At 51.9% G+C, this 22,273-nt stretch overlaps 1 protein-coding gene across 1 annotated transcript in view; it reads right to left on the bottom strand.

Annotated features, from left to right (window-relative positions):
* Window positions 1-580: 580 nt before the first annotated feature.
* COL9A2 (collagen type IX alpha 2 chain) overlaps window positions 581-22,273 on the bottom strand; it is a 28,026-nt gene continuing 6,333 nt past the window's right edge. The window contains exons 5-32 of the mRNA XM_020983566.2: window positions 19,466-19,519; window positions 19,166-19,201; window positions 18,919-18,942; window positions 17,012-17,065; window positions 16,254-16,307; window positions 15,512-15,559; window positions 15,108-15,164; window positions 14,904-14,957; window positions 14,518-14,571; window positions 13,944-13,997; window positions 12,510-12,563; window positions 12,146-12,199; window positions 10,828-10,881; window positions 10,441-10,494; window positions 10,167-10,220; window positions 8,446-8,490; window positions 8,159-8,212; window positions 7,385-7,438; window positions 6,825-6,878; window positions 6,543-6,614; window positions 6,217-6,252; window positions 5,464-5,508; window positions 5,232-5,264; window positions 4,182-4,319; window positions 3,594-3,687; window positions 3,051-3,239; window positions 2,033-2,110; window positions 581-1,588 (exon numbers count right to left, since the gene is read on the bottom strand). Of these exons, the coding sequence (XP_020839225.1) occupies window positions 1,389-1,588; window positions 2,033-2,110; window positions 3,051-3,239; window positions 3,594-3,687; window positions 4,182-4,319; window positions 5,232-5,264; window positions 5,464-5,508; window positions 6,217-6,252; window positions 6,543-6,614; window positions 6,825-6,878; window positions 7,385-7,438; window positions 8,159-8,212; window positions 8,446-8,490; window positions 10,167-10,220; window positions 10,441-10,494; window positions 10,828-10,881; window positions 12,146-12,199; window positions 12,510-12,563; window positions 13,944-13,997; window positions 14,518-14,571; window positions 14,904-14,957; window positions 15,108-15,164; window positions 15,512-15,559; window positions 16,254-16,307; window positions 17,012-17,065; window positions 18,919-18,942; window positions 19,166-19,201; window positions 19,466-19,519 (1,851 nt within the window). The 3' untranslated portion in view covers window positions 581-1,388. The remainder of the gene's footprint in view (window positions 1,589-2,032; window positions 2,111-3,050; window positions 3,240-3,593; window positions 3,688-4,181; window positions 4,320-5,231; window positions 5,265-5,463; window positions 5,509-6,216; window positions 6,253-6,542; window positions 6,615-6,824; window positions 6,879-7,384; window positions 7,439-8,158; window positions 8,213-8,445; window positions 8,491-10,166; window positions 10,221-10,440; window positions 10,495-10,827; window positions 10,882-12,145; window positions 12,200-12,509; window positions 12,564-13,943; window positions 13,998-14,517; window positions 14,572-14,903; window positions 14,958-15,107; window positions 15,165-15,511; window positions 15,560-16,253; window positions 16,308-17,011; window positions 17,066-18,918; window positions 18,943-19,165; window positions 19,202-19,465; window positions 19,520-22,273) is intronic.

The raw sequence follows: 22,273 nt of genomic DNA on the forward strand, positions 1-22,273 counted from the left end.
ACACAGCCATTGTGTGTCAGAGGCCACACTTGAACCCCGGTTTTCCTGACCATGAAGCCAGCTCTCTGTCCACTCCTCTGCTATACTGCCTCTCCAGGCATTATACTACTAATTCCTATTCATCCTTTGAAACCCAGCTCCAAAGCCCCTTCCTCCAGAAAGCCTTCCCTGATCTATGTCCAGGCCTGGCTAAAATCCTACCTTCTACAGGAAGCCTTTCCTCATTGCTCTTATTTCTAGTGGGTCCCTTCTGTGAATCCTATGCAATTTATTGTGTTTATAGTTTGTTTGTACATGGTTATTTGCATGTTGTTTCCCCCATTAAATTGTGAGCTCCTCAAGGTTGGTGAATATTTTTTTTTCTGTCCCCAGCATTTAACACAGTGCCTGGTGTATAGTAGGTGCTTAATATATGCTTATTGATGGACTGACCCATTGGTCAGTAATGACCTTGCCCCCTGACCTCTATAGTGTTCTGTTTCTCCCTCTGTCATGCACCTAAGCCCACATTATTAGCACACACACACACACACACACACACACACACACACACACACACAGAGTCATGATCACACGGCCATTACTGTTGAACAGGATTTGAGACCTCAGTTGGGCTCCAGCTTGGTGGGCAGGTTGGGGAGTTTATTCTATGGTATGACAGATATGCACAGGTATGTGTCTGAAGATGACTGCACTCCCTTCGGTTTTCCAGTGGCTTGAGGACTCTCTTCCCAGCCGTGGCACCACCCTCCTCCCCACCCCTCAGTTACAGACTATGTCTCCGCTGCCCTTGGCCCAAGAGCTCCAGCCCTCTGCTGTCTCATGCCCATCTGGGAAGGGGATCCCTGGTTCTGGACAGCTCCGGCCCGGGTATTCCCAGCTCTGGATGGGGAAGGAGGAGGTACATTTAAATATTCACACAGAGCTGAGGGGGAGAAGCCTGAACTGCTGGCCTGAGTGGACACTTCTACCCCAGAATGTCAGTGAGGAAGAGCAGGGTGACCAGTCTATCCTGTAAAAGAGACTGAGGCTAGGAACCTCCCTCTCTCCATCTGATGTGTCCGGAGGATGGAGAGTGGAGAGGAGAAGAAGAGAGGGTGAAGGAGAGGTTTATCTGGATGTGGGAGCACAGGGGGAAAAGTCTGAGATCCAAGGTAAGAAAGAGGCCTTCGGACCTCTCTGGGGTCTACCTGATTCTTCTTCCCCTTCATGGCTCCTTCATTTGGAATTTCCCAAGATGCTTGATGTAGACTACCAGCCTGCTGAACCCCTGGGTCCTCAGCTTGAATCAGTGTCCTCTGGGCCAGGGAACTGGATATCCATCAAAGGGGGTGGGGTGACCACTGGGTAAGGGAGGCAGGGCCCACCCCCTGTCGCTGTGTCCTGGCTCAGGGCCCCTTGATGGTTCCGGGTTCTGTGAGGCGGGCGGAAGCATAGGCTGAGGCCCCAAGGCAAGCTGCAGGGTCACAGTAACCTGGGAGCCCCACGGGACCAGGCAGGCCTGGTCGGCCTGCCTCTCCTGGGGCACCTGGTGATCCACGGTCTCCGTCTTTGCCATTGATGGCCTGGCCTGGCCGGCCAGGAAGTCCTGAGTTTGGGGGAGGAAAGAGAACATTAGCATCCCATCAAACCCCAATTCAATCTTCTATCCTTTGTCCCCAGATTTCCAACCACTTTTAAGACATCCCATTGCTCAGAGGGGGAAAACTGAGGCTGTGGACACCACACAAGAACAGGACCCTGCCCAGGTAACCTGCTTGGCTGGAAACTTCTCCAGGATTCAGCAGGAGTCTCCTGAAATTTTCCAAGTGACTCCTCACTCCTGGGCTGAGGCAGAGGTGGTCATGAAAGAAAAAACCAGCTCCCCTGCCCCTTAGGCCTCCTCCCCAACTGCCTGTCTGCACGGGTCTCCTCCATTCCCACCTGATCCCACGCTACCCCAGAGTGGCCAGGCCTTTGCCTCGGGGGTGGGGGGAAGGAAAGGAATGGGGAGCGGGGTGAAGCTGGAAGCTGGCCCACGCTGTTCACTCACCCGGGATTCCTGGAGGCCCTGGCTGCCCAGGGTGCCCACGACCCTCGTCCCCTCGTTCTCCCTTCTCTCCGCGTTTCCCTGCCAAGAGAAGAGGAGGCTCGCAGAGCTGGGCTCCCTCTGCTCATGACCAGCAGGGAGGAGCCAGCAAGGAGCAAGGCCAGGGCCAGAGGAGAGGTTCAGAACCCAGGGCCCTGTTTCCTCATGGGATGATGTCTCTCCCCTCCAGGCAAGAAGCCCCAGATGAGCCTTGGAGGAAAGCTAGGAAGGAGAGCAGGCAGCTGGGGAAGGGGGGGAGGAGGGGATGTGGGCGCCTACAGACAGGCGCCCCAAAGCATAGCAGGAGCCCTCCATCCAGCTCGCGTCGTTTGTTGTTATCGTTCCCTTTTTTATGGCGTGCAGGCCAAGATGGCCCTAGGACAAGTTGCTCTACTGTTATCCTTAATAGTCTTATTGTCACTGTTCTTTTTAGTAAGCATTTATGAAGCCCCTACTATATGCACATGAGTGTGTGTGTGCACGTGCATGTGCATGTGTGTGTCAGGGGGCACTGGGCTGGGTGATAGGGAATACGGGCACAAAAGTGAGCCAATTCCTGCCCTCAAGGAGCTTATATTCTACAGGAGGATGCAATATGCTTACAGAGAGTAAATACAGGATATATACAAATGAATACACGAGATTTTGGTGGGGAGGCATTAATACCTGGGGAAATCAGGAAAGACTACTTGAATTTTACTCTAAGGCTTACAAAATGCTTCCTCCACAACATCCCTGTGAGATAGGGAGAGTAAGGGTTGTTATCCTTGTTTTTCAGATGAGGAAATTGAGGCCCTAAAAGGCCATATGGTAGAGCCAAGACTAGAACAATGCAGGTCCTCCAATTCCCTCCGTTAGCACAGTGCTGGGCACAAAGCAGGTTGTCGACTGATTGCCTCTGAGTCCAACACACGTGGCCCTCCCCGGGCGCCTTGGAAACCAGTCCAAGCTCCCAGGCTCCTTGCAGGGCCCTTTTCCTTACCCTTAGGTCCTGTGTTGCCGATCTGTCCCACAGCTCCAATGATACCAGGGATGCCTCGGGGGCCTGGGTGTCCGTGTGGACCTTGCTTGCCCGGGTACCCAGGAGGGCCTGGGGGGCCTGGGGGACCCATTCCTCCTATGCCACCCAGGGCCTCTCGCTTGGCACTCACTGCCACCTCGGCCAGTTGTTCTGGAAAGTAAGGAGGAGGGTGGGGAAGCTGCTGCCTGATTTGACTTGGTATGGATGATACTCCCAGATCATTGCCCCCATTAGACAGGGAAAAAAACTGAGGCCAAGAGAGGGGCAGAGACTGCCTAACAAGGCCTTTGCCCAAAGGCACCCCATCAGATCCTTCAGAAAGGGGTCCTATAGACCATCATGGGGGAAGATGATAGGGATGCCTCTTTTTCTTAAGGGCCCCCAGATCCCACTCAGTCATCCCAGGATCAAATAAGAAACTATTTGTAAAGTGCCTAGCACACTGCCAGGCATGTAGTGGGTGCTTTATAAATGCTTGCTCCACCCCTTTTCCCTCTCACTCACCTTGCAGCATCTTCAGTACCACATCTACGATGTGTTGGTCACTGGCATCCCGGCCCTGGAAGCCAAGAACAAATAAGTGGGAATGAGATGCTCCCTGGTTCTGAGGTCCTCCCGAAACCCAGCCTCAAAAATCCAGGCAATCCTTAGAGCCTGCGCTACCGGAGGTCACGGGAAGCCCGCACTCCAAGGGAACATCCCGTCCCTCCTGCTTCCCTGATCCCCATTGGATTGTGTTTCCTGATAGCAGGGACAGCCTTCTTTTTCATATTTGTATCACTAGCGCTTAGCACAGTGCCTGGCACACAGTGGCTGTTTAATAAATGTGTATTGACCAGCTAACTTCAGTTCCTCATGATGTGACTCAAACCCATTCCCTGGTACAGACACTGCAAAAGTGGAGATTGCCTGGGATGCAATATCTCCCCCAAGATGGGCTTTCAGGATCTAACCCAGCCTCTTCAGTGATCTCCAAGCACCTCAGAGACAAGTTCTGCCTGGCCTCCTGAGGTCTTAGAGAAGAAATATTGGCTTTGGCCTGTTTCTCCTCTACCTGCAGCCCAAGGATGAGGGAGGAACTCACCGCCACACCTGTCTTCCAGGCAGCCCCGGGATGCCCCTTTCTCCAGTGATCCCCCGAGGCCCGGGGGGTCCTGGGTAACCCTGCACTCCAGGGGCTCCAGCATCCCCTGTGGGACCTGGAAAGCCTGTCTCCCCACGGATGCCTTGCTGTAATGGAGAGAAGAGGGCGGGGACCACGGACAGGACCGTGGGAAGAACAATAAAGTCAGAGTGGACATTAATGCATCCCTCTGCTGTCATTCCCATCCCAGAGCCTGGGGGAACCAAGGGAGAGAGAAGGGACAGAAAGAGGGAAATGGAGGGGATGAGAAAATAAGGAAATTGAGGCCCAGAGGTGAAGCGATTGCTCAAGGTTATCCTTATTCTACGTGTGACCTTGGGCAGGTCACTTACCTCTCTAAACCTTAGTTTTCTTATCTGCAAAGTTATGGTGTTTGACTAGATGTTCTCCAATGGCTCTTCTAGTTCTAAATTCTATAATGGTAGGGGGAGATAGGCAGAGAAGGAACGTGAAGCAAGAATGTGCTAGTAAATGTTTAACAGCCAGCTTCCTGAAAAAAAACATTGACACACAACACACTTTGAAGTTTAATTTGCATTACTAACATTTTCTCCATCATTTTCTTAAGTCTAGATAATCAACAACACAATGAATTGAGCCCAGATTTGTAGTGTTTGCCAATTTCTTTTTTTTGGGGGGGGAGGGGTGTTAGGCAATGTCATTAAGTGACTTGCCCAGGGTCACACAGCTAGTAAGTGTTACATGTCTGAGGCCAGAGTTGAACTTAGGTCCTCCTGAATCCAGGGCTGGTGCTCTATCCACTGTGCCACCTAGCTGCCCCTGTTTGCCAATTTCTGATGCATAACTGCTCACACTGAACATTTAACAGCTGGTTCTAGTAAACCATTTTGAGCTGCTTCCAGCATATCTCTTTAGGCAGCCAAAGGATAGTGAGCAGAAGAGGAAAGAAATGAGAGGAGAAAATAAAAAAGAAGAGACAGAGAGGGAGGAAGAGGAGCTAGAAGGATGTGCAGAGAGATGGTCTGATGGTCACCCACCTGCCCCTTGGGGCCTGGTTCTCCGGACTCTCCCTAGAGGGAAACAAAAAAGTCACTTTTTCCATGGGAGCCATGAGGACCCACTCCTGGAACCACTTCCCCTGCCCCGTCAAACTCCCTCTTCAGAATTAGGCCACAGCTTTTGACATTTCTGATCCCAGGGCTGAGACCTGGGTCTCCACTTGCCCTTGGGGATCTCTCAGGGACCAGCCATGTCCTTGGACCTGCTCACCTTCTCTCCTTTCTCCCCAGGGAGACCTTCCACACCTGGATCACCCTGTAGAGGAAAGACCCAATTAGGTGGCAGACAGGGCAGTAGAGGGAATTGGTGCCAAGCTCAACCCTACTCCCACCTCTCCTAATGGCACCGTTCTCCCTGGAGTCCCTCCTTCCCTCATTTTCCCCGTCCTTGGGAGAGCCCTATCTGAAAGTGGAGGTGAACCAGGGGCCTACCTTGGGGCTGCATGCACTAAGGTACTTACTTTGCTCCTCCTGGTGGCAGTTGGAGATATTGCAGTGAAAGGAACTGGGAGAAAACCACCCTTCTAGAGGAATCAAGTTCTCTCTGGGTCCCATGCTAAGGGCTATTAAGCTAGCTCCAATGTCTCTTCGTCTTTATGGTTGACAAAGCATTTTCTTCATGAACCACATGAGGTGAGCAGTACAAGTATCTCCATAAGTAAATGGTTCAGAGTCAAATAGTGAATAAATTAGAAGTAGAATATGAAACTCAGGCCAGGAAGGGATTTTCCTGGTGTGCCAGGCTGCTTATCAGCTGTCATGGTGGCATATAGGGTACCCAAGGCACCCAAGACAGCCAGGGTGCAGGAGGGGCGGCACTAACAGGTGGTAAGAGAAGTTGGGGCAAGGGGAATAGAACTGGGGTCTTACTGCCCAGCACTGACCAGGGAGTCCCTGAGAAAAGGCACAGACTGGCACTGTCCTTCTGTCACCCCCGCCTCTCCCCTTCTGAGCAGGTACTTACACCACTGCCTCTGGAACCGATCTTCCCTGGGAAGCCCTGTTGGAAAAGCAGAGTGGGGAAGGGGGTGCTCCTTGATCTCTGGGCCCTGGAAATCGCCCCAGCCTCCCCAGCTTGGTACCTTCCCCCACCATACATCCCTGGGAGGCCTCTAGAACCTCCTGAGAAGCTCAGGGTCCCTCCTTCTCTTCCCAGCCTGGTTTCTTAGCTCTCTGTCTCCTGTCTGGGATCCTGACTCCATCCCTGCCCTGAAACTCCTTGCCCACCAATCTGTGCTCCTGGCCTCTGGCTTCCCATTGTGTTCCCATGTTCTTGGACCCATTAGTTACCTTGTTTCCTTTGACGCCTGGCAGACCTTGGGGCCCCGGGATCCCTGGAGGCCCCTGTTCCCCCTTGGCACCCTGAAGAGAGAAAAAACTCAGTGAAGAGAATGGGGGAGTCTCAGCTCTGGAGATGACGTGAAGGCCCATGGTAAGAAAGTCTGGGGTGAGGTTAGAAATGAACTCTAGAAGACACCCCGAAGGCCAGGTGCGCTCCCCTTCCTCCTGCTCCCTCCACCCTGGGCTGTGCACCATGAGTGGACGATAGCCCTCCCTTGTTTACACACTTACAACTCTCCCTTGTAGGCCTGGCTGCCCCACGGGCCCTCTCTCGCCTTGGTCACCCTGAGATGATGAAACAGAGAGGGTCGTTAGGGAAGCCAGAGAAATCCAGCGCCACCCAACCTTTCCCTCCCCAACCCCAGGAGCAGATGTGGCTCAGCTAGGCTGGGCTGAGGGACCCTGCCTGTGGTCAGGTCTTCTTTATTCTCAGTTCTTTTTTCTATGGGGCTTTGAAGCTTACTGAATCGTTTTTGTACACTATATCACCTGCTCCCCAAAGCAATCCTGGGAGGGAAGCAGCACACATGGTGTTATCCCAATTTTATGGGTGAGAAAACAAACCCAGAGAGGTTAAGTACTTTAGCCACATGGCGACAAAGGAGATGAGTCTGGACTTGGACCCAGATCCTCCAAGGCCTTTCCCAGGGCTCTGTCTGCTAGGGAGCCTCCCTCCAGGGAGGTCTAGAGAGAGAAAGCCACCTCCCTAGAGACACACAGCAAACCCTCAGGGGGGAAACTGGGGATCTTACAGAACCCTGGCAAGAGGAATTTAACCACTCCCTTCTTACCTTCAGCCCTGGGATGCCCTGAGGGCCAATTTCTCCTTGAGGCCCAGGTTCACCCTGGGGGACAGAGGTGGGGTGCAGTTAGTACCATAGGGACTGCAGCCCTGCCCCTCTACTGGGATACTCTGCTCTGCTTGATGACAGAATCATTGGAGCTGGAAGTGGCCGTGCAGGCTATCGGGTCCAATTCCCTCATTTTGTAGATGAGGAAAGTGAGGTACATGCAGATCAAGTGACTTGCCCAGGGATACACAGCTAGTAAGTATCTGAGGCAAGATTCAAAGCCAAGTCCAACATTCTATCCACCTCCTCCAGAAAGCCCTCCTATATTAATTAGGTAAGGGCCAACGTGTGCTCTGACCCCATCCTACCTGGACCCAGAGCTCTCAGGGCAGATTTCCCTCCCAAGTTGTGCTTAGCCCAGACATTAACACTCCCCCATCGTGGTCTTCTGCTTTTATTCAATCCTCTACTAGTTTATATGTTGGTACATTTATGTTGGCACAAAATGTTAGAAAGGAACCCAGAAATCAACAAATCCAATCTTGTTTTTATAGAAGAGGAAATTAGAAGAGGAGGGATTTATTTGATCTAGAACCCAGAGACCAGGCTTTAATGCAAACTTCCTAAGCCCCTGGCCCTGGTGTAGCCTGCCCGCTCTGGGTTCACTAGCCCTTTGCATCACAAGGGCAGGCAGAAGCTGGGGATGTGTGATCTCTTCTGTTCAGGTGTAATATCTGCTTTTCTTGGGGACAATCACTGAGCAGCTTCACTTACCGGCTTCCCGGGGGGGCCAGACAATCCTGGGAAGCCCCTCTGGCCAGGCTCACCCTATAGAAAAACCGAGCAGAGGCAGCTCAGCCCTGGGCTCAGCTCCCGACTGGCCACTGCACAACCCCCCTCCATTAACCCCACAGCATCCCCTCAGAGAAGCATGGAGTGGCCCCTCACCTACAAAGCCCCTCTTGCAAGTGGGACAGGCCAGGCTTCCACCTGGGAATCTCCCAATCCGCCAGACCTTTCCCTTCCATGCCCAGAATGTCCCCAGTGGGAAACCCCCTCACCTTGTCTCCTGGTTCCCCTTTGGTCCCTGGCTGGCCTGGCAAACCCTGTAGAGAGAAAAGGGTGTGATGGTCCTACTGATAGCTTCTAGGGAGGCTCCAAGCTGTCCCCCAGAGGCCTAGACACAACCTTGGTGCAACCATCAGAAAGAGGAAACCGGGGAGACAGGCCAGAACCATAGGGTCATAGTTTGAGAGCTGGAAGGAACCTGAGAGGTCATCAAAACTGCGTCATTTTACAGATGAGGAAACTGAGTCTCAGAGAACTTAAGTAACTTACCTTGCGAGTAGTGAGTATTAAAGTTAGGATTTGAGCTCAGGTCTTTCTAACTCTGAATCTGGTACTTTAGCCACTACGCTACCAGGGCTGTGAATAGTGGATATCACCTGGTCCAGGGGCTCTTAAACTTATTTATACCGTGGACCCCTTTGGCAGTCTAGTGAAACCTATGAGCCCCTTCTCAGAATAATAGTTTTAAATGCATAAAATTACAATATACTGAAATCAAGATATAATTTTCCTACATCCAAATCCACTAACCCTTTGAAATCTATCCAAACTCCATGGACCCCAGGTTGAGAACCTCTGAACTCATCCAATTTTCTCATTTTGCAGATGCAAAATGCAAGGGCCAGGATGGAGAAACTTACCCAGGTAGGGTAAGTAAGAGGCTTACCAATAGAGAAATTTACCCAGATAGGGTAAGAGGCTCACCTAACCATCATGCAGCTAGGAAATAGCAGAACAGACTCTCCCTAGCTAGCCCAGGACCCTGATGGTGGGGTTTGGTCACCATCCAGAAGCCCCATAACGACTGGGAATGAACCTAAATCCAGTATCTCATGACCAAGCCCATTGGAGGAGAGTCTTCCATGGTCCATCTCACCCCCACAAAACAGTTTCATGGTCAGCCAACCACCTGATCTGGGGGAGAAGGGGAGAGGGAACTGGGAAGGTCAGGAGGAGTCACCCTGAGGAAGGGGAGTTATAGGAGCCAGAGCTCAGGATCTCAGAACCTCAGAGCTGGAGAGCACTGAGCTTTGCTCAGTGCCTGGCACGTAGGAGGTGCAGAATAGGAGGAGACCCAAACTAATGCTCCTCCAGCCTCTGTCTGAAGACTCCCGGAGACAGCTCACTGTTTCCCAAGGTAGCTCACTCGAGCTAATGGCTGGGATGTGTTTCTTTATACTGAGCCAGAATATGCTTCCCTGTATTTCCACCTGTCACTCCTAATTCGATTTATTAGAAAAGTCAGGAGATCCTTGCTCCAGTACCCTGTAAGTTTGCTAGAACTGCAAAAGGATGGTGGAGGTCATCTAGTCCCATTTCCTCCTCTTACAGAAGAGGAAACTGAGGCCAGAGAAATTAAGTGACTGCCCAACACCACACAAGTAGCAGGGCCAGGATTTGAACCCAGATCCTCTAACCCAAATTCTTCCCACTGTGCTTCAGACACTGTCTGTGATCCTGTGAGGATGTCTGGGTCATGTGATTTAGAGCTGGAAAGTTTTAGAGCCAAGAATGTCAGAGTTGGGAGGGACCTTTGAACAGAGAACGTCAAGGCTGGGAAGGAGCTTAGAACTCAGAATGACAGAACCTGGAGGGGCCTTGGGGGCAAGAGATCATGTTAACCATCCCACCATCCCATTTTACACAGGAAAAACTGAGGCTCAGAAAGTAAGTAAGGCTTGAGCTGGAATGGGGCCCTGACTCTGATACTCACTGCCAGTCCTTGGTGACCTGGGTTTCCGGGCCGCCCGGGCTGTCCAGCGCTCCCCTGTGGGATGGAATAGCCACAAATATTACTCTTCTACCTGTGACCCCAGTCCTAGGGACCCTCCAGGGTGGGGAGTAAGGGGCTCGTGGGATTACTTGATGTGAGTGGCCCTGGGCCCCCCTCACACCAGCCTCAGGAAGATCGTGCTCCACCTACCCAGGGGACTGGCCCAGGCCTAAGGGAACTTCCCCCTCCAGGCCATGTGCCACACCTCCCTTACCTTCACCCCAGGAACTCCAGGAGTCCCATCCTTGCCATCAATACCGGGGAGGCCCTGCAGAGGAAGGAGAAGAAATCATAGCCTACGATGATGCACATCCTAGAGCATCAGGGCTGGAAGAGACCTTCTGTTGGTCCAACCCCCTCATTTTACAGATGGGGAAACTGAGGCACAGTGTGGGGAAGGGGCTTGTTCAGTTCTCACACAGAAGGAGTTAGGACTAGAATGCAGGTCTTCTGACACCCCCCCCCCATCTGGCTAAGCCTGGACCAGGTTCCTGCCCAGATATGAGTGAGGGCTCACTTGGATCTGATCCCCCCCCACCCCCTGCCCAGAGTTAAGCCCAGGTCCCAGGAAGCCAGGACCTCCCCCAACTGAAGTACTTACGTTCTCTCCCTTGGGTCCTCCACTTCCCTGGGGGCCTCGAACACCTTGACTGCCCTGCAGAAGCCAAGCAGGAAAGTATTGTCACATTATCCCTTCCCTTTCCCCACAACACACACTCTGGAGACTCCATGGCCAAAGACAGAGGTCTGGGGGCCACTGACAGCCATGTGTATGCCTCCCACAGCACAGCTTGGGGTCCTAGACACATTAGGAAGATGGATGGCCCGAGGGAGCCAGGCCCACCCCAGGAATCAGGCTGTGGCCGAGGAGAGACCCAGGCTCCGGATGGGCTTGGAAGTGTCCGTGACTTCCCCTCCCCTCGGCCCCAGCCCTCCACCCCACCTCTACCCGGCCAGGAACTGTTAAAGTCTCTAATCCTGTTAGCTCGGCTATGGTTTGATGGCATCTGGGAAAGGAGCAGGGGGCATGAGGAGCCCCTGGCAGGAGGTTGGCGCTGGAGTCGTCTGGTCTGGGGCTCCCCATTTGTCACCCTCCAGGCGTGGAGGCTAGAAAAGCAGAGCTACCACAGGGGAATAGACCCTATGAGCTCTCGAGGTTCCTTCCAGCCTGAGTCTGGTTCTTCCTTAGCCCAGCTCAGGTCATGCTTGGTGCTGCCTAAGGGTCAGGTGGTGATCCATATGAAACATATGTGTATGTGTATGAGTGTATACATATGCACACACACATGTATGATCACATATGTGTGCCATGATCCATGTAGAACATGTGGGTGTGGGTGTGTATGTATACGCATGTAATCCACATGTGTACAGCCTTCCATACATAACACACCTGCACATGAGAGCCTAGATCTACAGCTGAAAGAGACCCCAGAGGCCATGTCATCCCAGCCCTCATTTTACAGAGGAGGAAACGGGTTCATCAAAGTGAAGTGACTTGTTTAGATCACACAGGTCTTGCCAGGGGCAGAATCCACACTCAGGTTGTCAGGCTCTAGAGCTGGTGTTCTTTTCACATAGAATGCATGTGTATACTCCATCATCCACATTGAACACAGGTGTCCAGAGGTAATGCATGTGCACAGACCCAAACACGCAGTCACATGCCCATGCGCATAGACAGCCGAACACATATAGTGACAGTCGCTTCCTTCTTATTCTTCACCATACAAATATATGAACACACACACACACACACACACACACACACACACGCATGCACGCACACACGCACACATACACTTTCTGGATGGGAATGGAGGAGGGCCTGGCCCAGACCTCCTGCCTCCTCCCCACCCCAGCACCCCCAATTTGGGCTCTCACCAGAGCAGGTGACACACACAAAACCATTAACTTACCACATCTCCCTTCTCCCCAGCTCTGCCTGGTGGCCCCCGGGGGCCCTCCTCACCCTGGAGGCACAGAAGAGCAAACAGATTTTCAGGAAGGGGTCCCCGGGGACTCAGCCTTCAGAGAAGAGGCCCAGAATGGGCAGTGCTGAACTGTACACCCACCTCCGCTCCCTGAGCTGGGGCCCCCCACAGCCTCCAGCCCCTCACAGTATGGGAAGGTGCCCAGACCAGGTCACTGAAATGGGGACCCCCCCCAACAAAGCCTTTCCTAGCCAGGCATAGAAGTGAAAGATTGGATCTCAGATGCACATTCCCCAGGGGCTGGGGTCAGAGGCCAAGAGGCCGAGGAGCGGGAGTAGGGGGGACTTACAGGCTTCCCAGCAGCACCGACAGACCCAAGCATGCCCTTGTAGCCTTGGGGACCCTGAAGAGGGGAGGGAAAGAAAGCATTACCGCCGTTATTATTGATGTCATCGCTATTATCATAAAGACTGTTTGTTAATGATATCGTTATCACAGACACAGAAGTATAGATTTACAGCTGGAAAGGACCTTGGATGTAATTTAATCTATCTAATCCCTCATTTTACAGACAAGGAGACCAAGGCCTAGCTAGACACACTGAGTGAAAGTCCTGAGTTCGAATGAGTGACCGAGCTGGGATTTGAACTTGGGTCCTCTGACTTCAACCCTGCATTCTTTCCATTATCAATTATATGGTCAGCATGACAGTAGTTATGCATGTTATTTTTACTATGAATGTTCTTAGCACCACTGCTAACATTACTGACGCTGGCATGATTGGCAGTAGTGTTTTTATGGAGATGGTCACTATCATTACTGACCGTTACCTCTAGTTTCATCAGGGTGGGGGACTCCCAGGCTTCCCTCCCGTGCAGGTGTTCAGGCCCCAACCCGTCTATGATTGAGGGAGGGTCTAGCAAGTTTGGATTCAGTCGGAGGACTGCACTTGAGGACCTAGAGGACCCCATGTGGCCTCAAGGCCAAAGGTTCCCCATCCCTGACAGGGACTTGCTGGAGGTGAGTTTCTTAACACTTTCTGTGTGCCAAGTGCATAGCTAAGAATTTAATAAATGCTTATTGATTATTATAATAACTATTTGTTGTTCAGTCATTTTCAGTCATATCCAACTCTTCGTGACCTCATTTGGGGTTTTCTTGACAGAGAGTGTTTCGCCATTTCCTTCTCCAGCTTATTTTATAGATGAGGAAACTGAGGCAAACAGGGTGAAGTGACCTGCCCAGGGTCACACAGCTAGTAAGTGTCTGAGGCCAAGTTTGAACTCGGGTGTTCCTGACTCCAGGCCTGGCACTTTATCCATTATGCCACCTAGCTGCCCCATAATAACCATATTTGATATAGTATTGATGTGGTCATGTCTCTGGTTCTTGTCGATGCCTGGTTCCCTAAGGCTTTGAGCTGCAGAACAGTTGATGAGCAGCTGTGGTAAAGTGAGTTTCCTCATCAGGAGCTCTTTACCCCAAAGAAATCACAGGTGGATCCAGACCAAAACACAACAAACAGAAAGAATCCCAGCTAGTTTCCTGCGATGTTATCACCATTATCATTATCGATAATGCCGATGCCTGGCATTTTCTAGACTAGTCTCATGGAGCCTCCAAGCTGAACTGGACCAGGCCAGACTTGGGCCTGGGGGCCTGTGGTCTCAAAGGATAATCACGATCTCAATTTAGGTCAATAAATATTAAGTACCTACCCTGTGCTAAGTACTGGGAATACAAAAAGAAGCAAAAGATGGTCGGAGGCTCTTTGAGGACTCACCATCTCTCCTTTGGATCCAGCCACGCCTGGGTAGCCCCTGATGCCCTGGGGGCCCTGTCGAGACAGAAGGACACAGGGGATGGGCTCAGCATAGCCCCTTCTGAGGGTAGTCTTTGCTTCCTCCAAGCTGCCCTACTCCATCTCACACCATCTCCCTGGTCTCATTCCCCAGAAGAAAGACCAGCCCCTGCCCTGGGCACATCCCCTATCCCCTGCTCCCTTGAGTCAAATTCCCAGCAGGTAGGCACAGATGTGCTGAACCGAGGACCCAGTGAAAGCTCCAAAAGCCGTCATCCAGAATCATGGGATAGTGAGATTTAGTGATGGAAGGACCTTAGGGATAATCTAGTTCAACTCTCTTACTTTATAGGAGCAGAAGCTGAGGCTAAGAGCTGTTAAACGAGTTGCCCAAGGTCACGCAGCAAATATATGAACATCCAGTCCAGGGAGACAGCCCAGGCCCTTTCCTCCCAGGTGGGCACTGACTCTGTGGTCTCTAAACATGGGAACAGCCAGGAGGGTCCCACTAATGCCCCTTGGCAGAAGGAAGAGATGAGTAGGAGGGATACTTTACCGGGGGACCAGGAATTCCCTGTTCACCAGAAGCACCCACATCTCCTTTGGGACCCTAGAGGGTGGAAGGTAGATGTCAGAGACTGAGGACCGCAGTCCATCAGTCCAGGAAAAGAAGAGGAAGAGACACAGGTCTCAGAGGCCCCCCTCAGGGAGCTCAGGAGTCAGGGGAGGGAACGGAGGAGCCTCCCCCCATCCATGCCCCTCAGACTTCTCTCACCTCCCCACTCCGGTCCCTTCCTCCCACCCTGTGGCCTCCCATCTCTGCCCTTGGCCCCTTACACTCTCCATCAGCCCCCTCTGCACAATCTCCTCCCTGCCCCTCGACAAAGGACGCTGGCAGGGGACAGGATACCTTGAGGGCTAGAGGCACTCTCCCAAACTTACTGGTTTCCCTTGTCTGCCTGGCTCCCCCAGAGGTCCCCGACGGCCTGGATGTCCCTGAAGGGAGAGAAGGAAGTTTGAGCTGTATTTTCCAACACTGTACCCTACCCCCCAATCCCCAGGCCCCAAACATCACTGAGTTTCCATCTCCTCCAATACCACTGAGCCCCATGTCCCCAAACCCAGCTGAGCCCCTTCGGGACTCACCTTCACCCCCTGCAGACCCTGTGGCCCCTTCACACCAGCTGGGCAGTTGGTTGGACACTGAAATATAAACATGGAGTGAGGAGAGTTATTCAAGGCCAGATTCAAATCCCAGCTTTGCACTTAGTTGGGATGGGAGTGGGGTGGGGGTGGGGGTGGGGTCAAAAGCATGGTATGTGATTCTGCTTTTCCAAAGCCCCTCACTTTTATTTCCTCTTTTTGGGGTATTCTTGGCCCCAAGGCTAGCCTGTCTCTCCCTTCCTTTCCCTGGACACAGCCACAGCCACCACCTCCTCATCACTGGTTTCCTGACCTCCCAGGGCCCCTGTCCCCTTTACCACTGTTCTAACACAGACCCATTCTGCAGAGGGTCCTTAATGACCTGGGTAGCTGGATCCGGCACTTACCAGGAAGTCAGCACTGCCTTCAAGGCCCGGGATGGTCCCGGGACGGCCCTGAAAGGGGAATCTGAGGTGAGGTCTGGGAAGGCAGGTGACCACAGTGTCAGGAACAGAGCTTCCCAGGTTTTGAGGCAGGCTGGGTCCCCTGTACCCCTTATCTCTCAGAGATGGCTGGTCGCCTGCGAGGGGCTTTGGGCAGAGACTGTGGGAGCTCAGACCATACCACGAAGGTTCACACACTAAAGTTATCTGTCTCCTGCTCCCAGGAAATGTAGCTGTTGGCAAGAATCCCTCCCCCCCCCCAGTCTTCTGGCCTTCTTCAGGCCTCCCCAGTCTGATCCTGACCCCTCCTCAGCCTTCACCTCCCACTCGGTGAGTGGGCTTTCTTACAATGCTCCTGGACAATGACTCAACCCTCCTTGGGGCAAGGGGCTGATGAGTGAATCCCACATACCATTCTGAAGTTCTAAAAAGCCAAACCTAAGCCTCTGTAGTCCCCAGACCTGGTTCTGGGGACCCCCATTTCACAGCCAAGATGTCATGCATCTAAAATGACCCCTAACCTAGCGGTCTAGGACAAGCAAGATGGGGAAGGGGGCCAATGGGATTGGGATACAGCCAGCCTCCCCCTACAATGGAGCATGAGAATACATCGTCAAGCCTGACTGCTGCCACAGAATCAGTGTTCCAGGCCCATGTTTCTCTGTCCCACTCTCACCTCCCCAAGGGAAGCAGAGGAGATACTCACGGGTTTTCCTGGGGGCCCAGGAGGTCCTGATGGTCCCGCAGGTCCGGGGTCCCCCTGAAAAGAGATTCCAGTGCTAAGTCAAACAGGGCCACCCTGGAAGCCCCCGCCTCAACCTTGGAGCAGGGGCACAGATGCGGCAGCAGACGAGAGAGAGCCGGGGCTTCAGGAAGAGGAACTTCAGTCTAACTGAAGAACGGACTTCTCAGCTGTCCCTGGGAGACCCTCCATGGAGGCTGTGGACTCTGCCCTGTTTGGAGGGATCCTGGCTATTGCACTTTATGGGTCGGAGGCAGGGGACTGGCCACAATAATGCCTCCTACCCAAGAAGGAGACCGGGCTGCTACAGAATCACAGGAATCTCATGATTGGCTCTGGCCAAGCAGCCCCTACCTGAACAGAAGTGCCACTTCTAGCTAGCATCTCCAAGTGATGGCACAGCTAATGAAGGGGGCTCCCCACCTCCCGAGGTGACCACTCCATTTGGGGGCAGCTCTCATCGTCAGGGGTGTTTCCCTGACACCCAGCCTCTCCCCATGCTCCGAGGTCTGCCCTCTGGGGCCAAACCAAACACGTCTACTCTCTCACGTGGTAATGCCTCACATATTTGGAGAAAGGTATCACATCCTCCTCCCAGTCTTCTCTCCTCCAGGCTACATATTCTTGATTCCCTCAACTGGCTGGAGGCTCTTCACCATCCTGGTCTCCCTCTACTGTACCAGGAAGAGCCATAAGACCCTGGGGGCAGCTCAGTGTCTTACCTTGGGGCCAGGGACCCCGATCTCTCCCGGAAGTCCAACTGGTCCTGGAGGTCCCTTGGGGAGAGAAGAGGAAGAAGTATCATAGAGGTGGCCCCATTATTTTAGAGTTTACAATATCAGTGCTCTAAGAGGACTTGAGTATCCCAAACCTCCCATTTTATAGAGAAGGAAACTGAGCCCCAGAGAGGTCACACAGCAGGTCAGTGGCAAAGCTGAGATCACATTTTAGTTCTAAGAGCCTATGTCTTCTCTGAGACTTCCTATGACGTATCCTGTCATCCCTAGGGCTCATGGAAGGAAGGAAATAAACATTTATTAAGCACCTACTACATGCTAAAAGCTTTGCAAATATTATCTCATTTGATCCTCACAACTCTGTGAGGTAGATGCTGTTATTATCCCCATTTTACAGATGAGGAAAGTAAGGTAGACAAAGGTTAAGTGACTTGCCCAGAGTCATACAGCTAGTAAGTGCTTGAAGTAGGATTTGAACTCAGTTCTTCCTGCCTCCAGGCCCAGCTCTCTACCCATTGTACTGCCCACCTGTCCCATGGAAGCAGGGGCTGGGAATCTAAACTCTCTTTACCGGTCTGAACGTGTAAATTAACTGTCCCCCATAGTCCTCTTGTGGTTGTTCAATCCAAGTGGAAATGAATTTTTGGGTTGTTTACAATTCTAGACTTTTTTAATTTAATTTTTTTTTTTTATTTTTAGGCAATTGGGGTTAAGCGACTTGCCCAGGGTCACACAGCTAATAAGTGTCAAGTGTTTGGTCTGAGGCCAGGTTTGAACTCAGGTCCTCCTGACTTCAGGGTCAGCGCTCTATGCACCGTGCCACCCAGCTGCCCCCAGTTCTAGACTTTTTGACTAGGACAAATGACAGAATTAGCTCCCACTCACCGATCCTGACCCCTGCTTAACTCCTTGCTGCACCCCCATCCCTACCCCAGGCTGAGCTGGGTCTGGAAAGCATTACCTCCCTGTCTGAGTGAGGCTTGCCTTTGAACAGCCAAGGAAGGGAAGGTGGGTAAGTTCACTTGTTGGGGGTAGGGGGTGTTTTCTCTCTCTGTGTCACCTGGCACAGTGTGAGGCCCAGGGGAGAGCTCAGTTAATATCTGATCAATGAAATGTTTGGAGTTTGAAGGCCTTCCCTCTAGGAATCTAGTGATGTCAACAGGGCAAATCAGTGAGAAGTGTTCTGTGGGTAAAGAGCTATCAGCTGATGTAAAAGCAAAATGTTCCTGATTTATCCTGTTTCCCTTATCACAGAGGCCCCTAGCAAAGGGTTCATCCCCTCTCCAGTCCCTCTCTTCTCCAGGCACACTATCCCACTTGCTGATCTGCACACAAGAGGAAACTCCATCTCCTGACTCCGAGTCATTGGAAAGGCTGTGCCCCACGCCTGGAATTCATTCCCTCCTCACCTCTACCAGTAGGGATACCTGGTTTCCCTCAAACTCAGATTAAGCACCACCTATATCAGAAGGTCTTCCTGATTCTTCCCCCCTCCAAAAAAAAAAGCAGCTAAGGCTTCCCTTCCCAAAATTACTTGGTATTGATTTTGTATATATTCTGAATAGATGTGTACGTATACACATTGGCTGTCCCATTAGAATGTAAGCTCCTTGAAGGCAGACTGTTTTACTTTTGTCCTTTTATCTGTGGCTCTTGCCTTAGCACCTGGCACACGGTAGGTGCTTAATAAATGCTTTGGTGATTCATTGCTGCCAGCTCTAGCAGGGATTAAGATTTAAGATTGGGGTGGGGGGGGAGACGGTGGACTGTGTGCTCTTCAGCTGTGTAAGGCTTGGCTGGGAGAGGGTGAATGGCTTCTGGTCTTTCCTGGGGTCCCTTTCTCCATCCACTTTCCTCAGCCTCCCCTTCCCTGCCCTCCCCCAAGGACTCACCTGAGGTCCTGCAAAGCCTGGGCCCTGTGACAGAAAAGAGAAGGAGAGATTGGAAATCTTTTCTGCCCTCCCTGCCCTCCCCTTCTCCCAGAGCTCCCTCCCTTCAGAGCCCCCTTCTCCAGATCCTTAGAAAGTCTCTTAGAACCTCCTCCTCCTCCTCAAGTACTCTCTCTTCCCAGAATTTCCCTCGCAGAGGCCCTGAAAAAGTAGAGTGAGGGGGCTGGGCTCAGCCAGCCAAAATACTCACTGGTAGACCTGGGGGACCAGGGAGGCCTGGCTGACCCTAAAAACACAGACCGATAGAAGGTTAGCAGTAAAAGGAATCTGACCGAGTGTGTCCTCAGAACAGGTGGCCACCCTGCACCGCCAGGCCCACCCAAGCTCCCCACATCCTCCACCTCTGGACCCCCAATCTCAAGCCCCCTCCCCATCTCCACAACTCCCCCCCCCAATCCTGGGCAGATAGACATTAATTAGCCTGGCCAAATGAGAACCAAGGACTGTATGGGGGTAGCTCCATCTTCTGCATCTCCCAGCCTAGGCTCACCTTGACTCCAGGGGGCCCCTGAGGGCCTGGTTCTCCCTTAGCTCCCGTTAAACCCTGGAAGAAGAGGGCAAAAGGGTCAGTTTAACAAGGGCCACACCCAGACCCCACCCTGGGGTTTCCACATCACAGCGACCCTTTTGTAAGGAAGGGCAGGAAGAAGGGACCTGACTCTTTTTTGGGGGGGGGTGAGGCAATTGGGGTTAAGTGACTTGCCTAGGGTCACACAGTATCAAGTGTCTGGTCCGAGGCTGGATTTGAACTCAGGTCCTCCTGACCTCAGGCCCAGTACTCTATCTACTGCACCACCTAGCTGCCCCATGGGACCTGACATTTTTAAGACAATTTTCAAAGATTAGATAGATATAGCTACACACACACACACACACACACACACACACACACACACACACACACACTTCATCCCATTTGAGCTTCACAACAACTTTGTGAGGGAGGGCAGGCGTCAAGTCCCATTTTACAGGTAAGGAAACTGAGGGTCAGAGAGCTGATTTGCCTTGCTGGAGGTCGCACAACCAATTAGTGTCAGGGGAGGGATTTGAACTGAGGTTTCTTGAATTTAGCTTAGCAGAATGCCTGGTACATAGTTGGCGTGTCACAAATGGTCATGGAATCGGCCTCGGCTGTAGCGCCCTCTGCGCCGCACCCGTCCTTTCTAGAGTACACGTGTACTTCTAATCAGGTGAGCTCTTCACCTCTGGGGCTGTTCCACAGGGGACAGATGAGGAGCCAGCCTGCTCTTTTCTTAAGCTCTTTTCATTATTGTGTAGCAGTCTGCAGTGCTTCGGATGAGCTACTTTTTGTCTTCTGCCATTCGGTATTCTTTGAGTTCTGACCTCGTTTATTGCCGGCTTAGTTCCTGTTTTATAAATACTTCTTCTTCTCTTTTTTGTAAGGCGATCCGAGTGAAGTGACTTGCCCAGGGTCACACAGCTAGTAAGTGTCAAGTGTCTGAGATCCTCCTGACTCCGAGGCCGGAGCTCTATCTAGTGTGCCCCAGCTGCCCAGGACGATCCACTGTTTGCGATGGTTTTTATTTTAGTTTAGCTATTGCTTTGGGTTTATTGTTTCGTCATCTCTGACCCTTCATGACCCCATGAACACGGATACTGTCCATGGGCTTTTTCTGGCAGAGATACTAAAGTGGTTTGCCATTTCCTTCCCCATTCGATCAAGACAAATAGAGGTTAAGTGACTTGCCCAGAGTCACATAGTAAGTGTCTGAGGTTGAATTTGAACTCAGGTCTTCCTGACTCCAGGCCTGGTTCTCTATCCACTGAGCCACCTAGCTGCCATTACTTTGGGCAACCTCTCTTAATTAGCTTGGTGTAATGGAAAAAGCATAGGCTTTGGAGTCCTGGGACCTGGGTTCAAGTCCTATTTATGTCCCTTACCACCTGTGTGACCTTGGACAAGTCTCTGAACCTCTCTGGGCCTAACAAAATGAGAAGATTTGGACCTGTTTGTATGGGAGCTGTGGCTCCTCTTCTGTCCCCTCCCCCTTGCCAAATTAAACATCCCCTAGGAAAGCAGTGGCAACATCACCCTTTGTGTTCCAAGGATGTGCCCTGTCCAGGCATGACTCTGTGTGGCCTGAAAGGCCAGCCAGACTCCATAGCTAGCTTGCCCATGTCGACTTTCATTCTGGGCCCCAAACCTTCCATCCACCCCCACTGACAGCCAACCATTGGGCCCGCCGGTGGCTGGTCCCTGCTGGTTCCCTAGAACCATGCACCCCACAGAGAGTCCAGCCCAGGGCCCCAGGTAGCGTCAGAACAAGAGGACCAGTATCGTTGGGTCACCCCACAAACCTGGTCGTGGCCCAGTCACGTTGGTGATTTTACTTAATCCTCATAAAAGGCCCTGTGAGACAGGCAGGATAAGTTTTATTCTCCCCATTTTACAGATGTGAAAACTGAGTTTGCCCAAGTGATTTGCCCAAGGTACTGCACCTAGTAAATGGCAGTCAGGACTAGAACCTAGGACTCCTGGATCTAATCTCTTTTTGTTGTTATTGTTGTTGGGTGGGTCTTTAAAAAAAAATTCTGAACTTAAATGCCAAATAAAATGGATATTTCCAGAGACAGAGTATGATAGGAAGAGAGGATTGATTGTCTATGGAACTGAAGATCTCTGCTTTTCTTTTTAATGTCAACTAAGCTCTGAATCCAACTTCGCTATCATAAACTCAAAAAGACAGAGCAGAGAAGGTTGACTAGAACCTTAGAGTTTGGCTAGGGTCTAGTCCAGGGCTGGGGTCCTCAAGGGTGGTCCTTAGGGATTCAGTCAGAGGGCCACTCTTGAGGACCTAAGGGGCCACATGTGGCCTTGAGGCCCTGATCTAGTCCAACTGCCCTTATTATCACATTATCAGGGACAATGCTAGGGGTCTCCAGATCCTAGCCCCAGGAGATTATCTGCTGTGCTCTCTTGCCTTGCCTGTTTTTCCCCCCTTGCTAGAAAAATCCTGAGTGGATGAGATAAGGAAAGGGTGGGGGCAGGGTTCACAATCTCTAAGCCCCAAAGTCATTATTTTAGGGCTTGTTAAGAGGCAGATTTAAATACTGAATGAATCTGAGACAAGCTCTAACATTCTATGTTCTAAAGTCCTCCCAGCCCTGACATCCTGTGTGCTAAGGCCCCTCCCATTCCTGACATCCTCTGTCGTAAGGGCCCTCTCAGCTCTGACATCATCTGTCCTAAGTTCCTTCCCATCCCTGACATCTTCTGTCCTAAGGGTCCTGCCAGCCCTGACATCCTGTGTCTTAAGGGCCCTCCCAGCCCTGGCAT

Source organism: Phascolarctos cinereus, unplaced genomic scaffold (assembly GCF_003287225.1).
Source record: "Phascolarctos cinereus isolate Bilbo 61053 unplaced genomic scaffold, phaCin_HiC Scaffold_726;HRSCAF=1367, whole genome shotgun sequence".
Taxonomy (NCBI): domain Eukaryota; kingdom Metazoa; phylum Chordata; class Mammalia; order Diprotodontia; family Phascolarctidae; genus Phascolarctos; species Phascolarctos cinereus.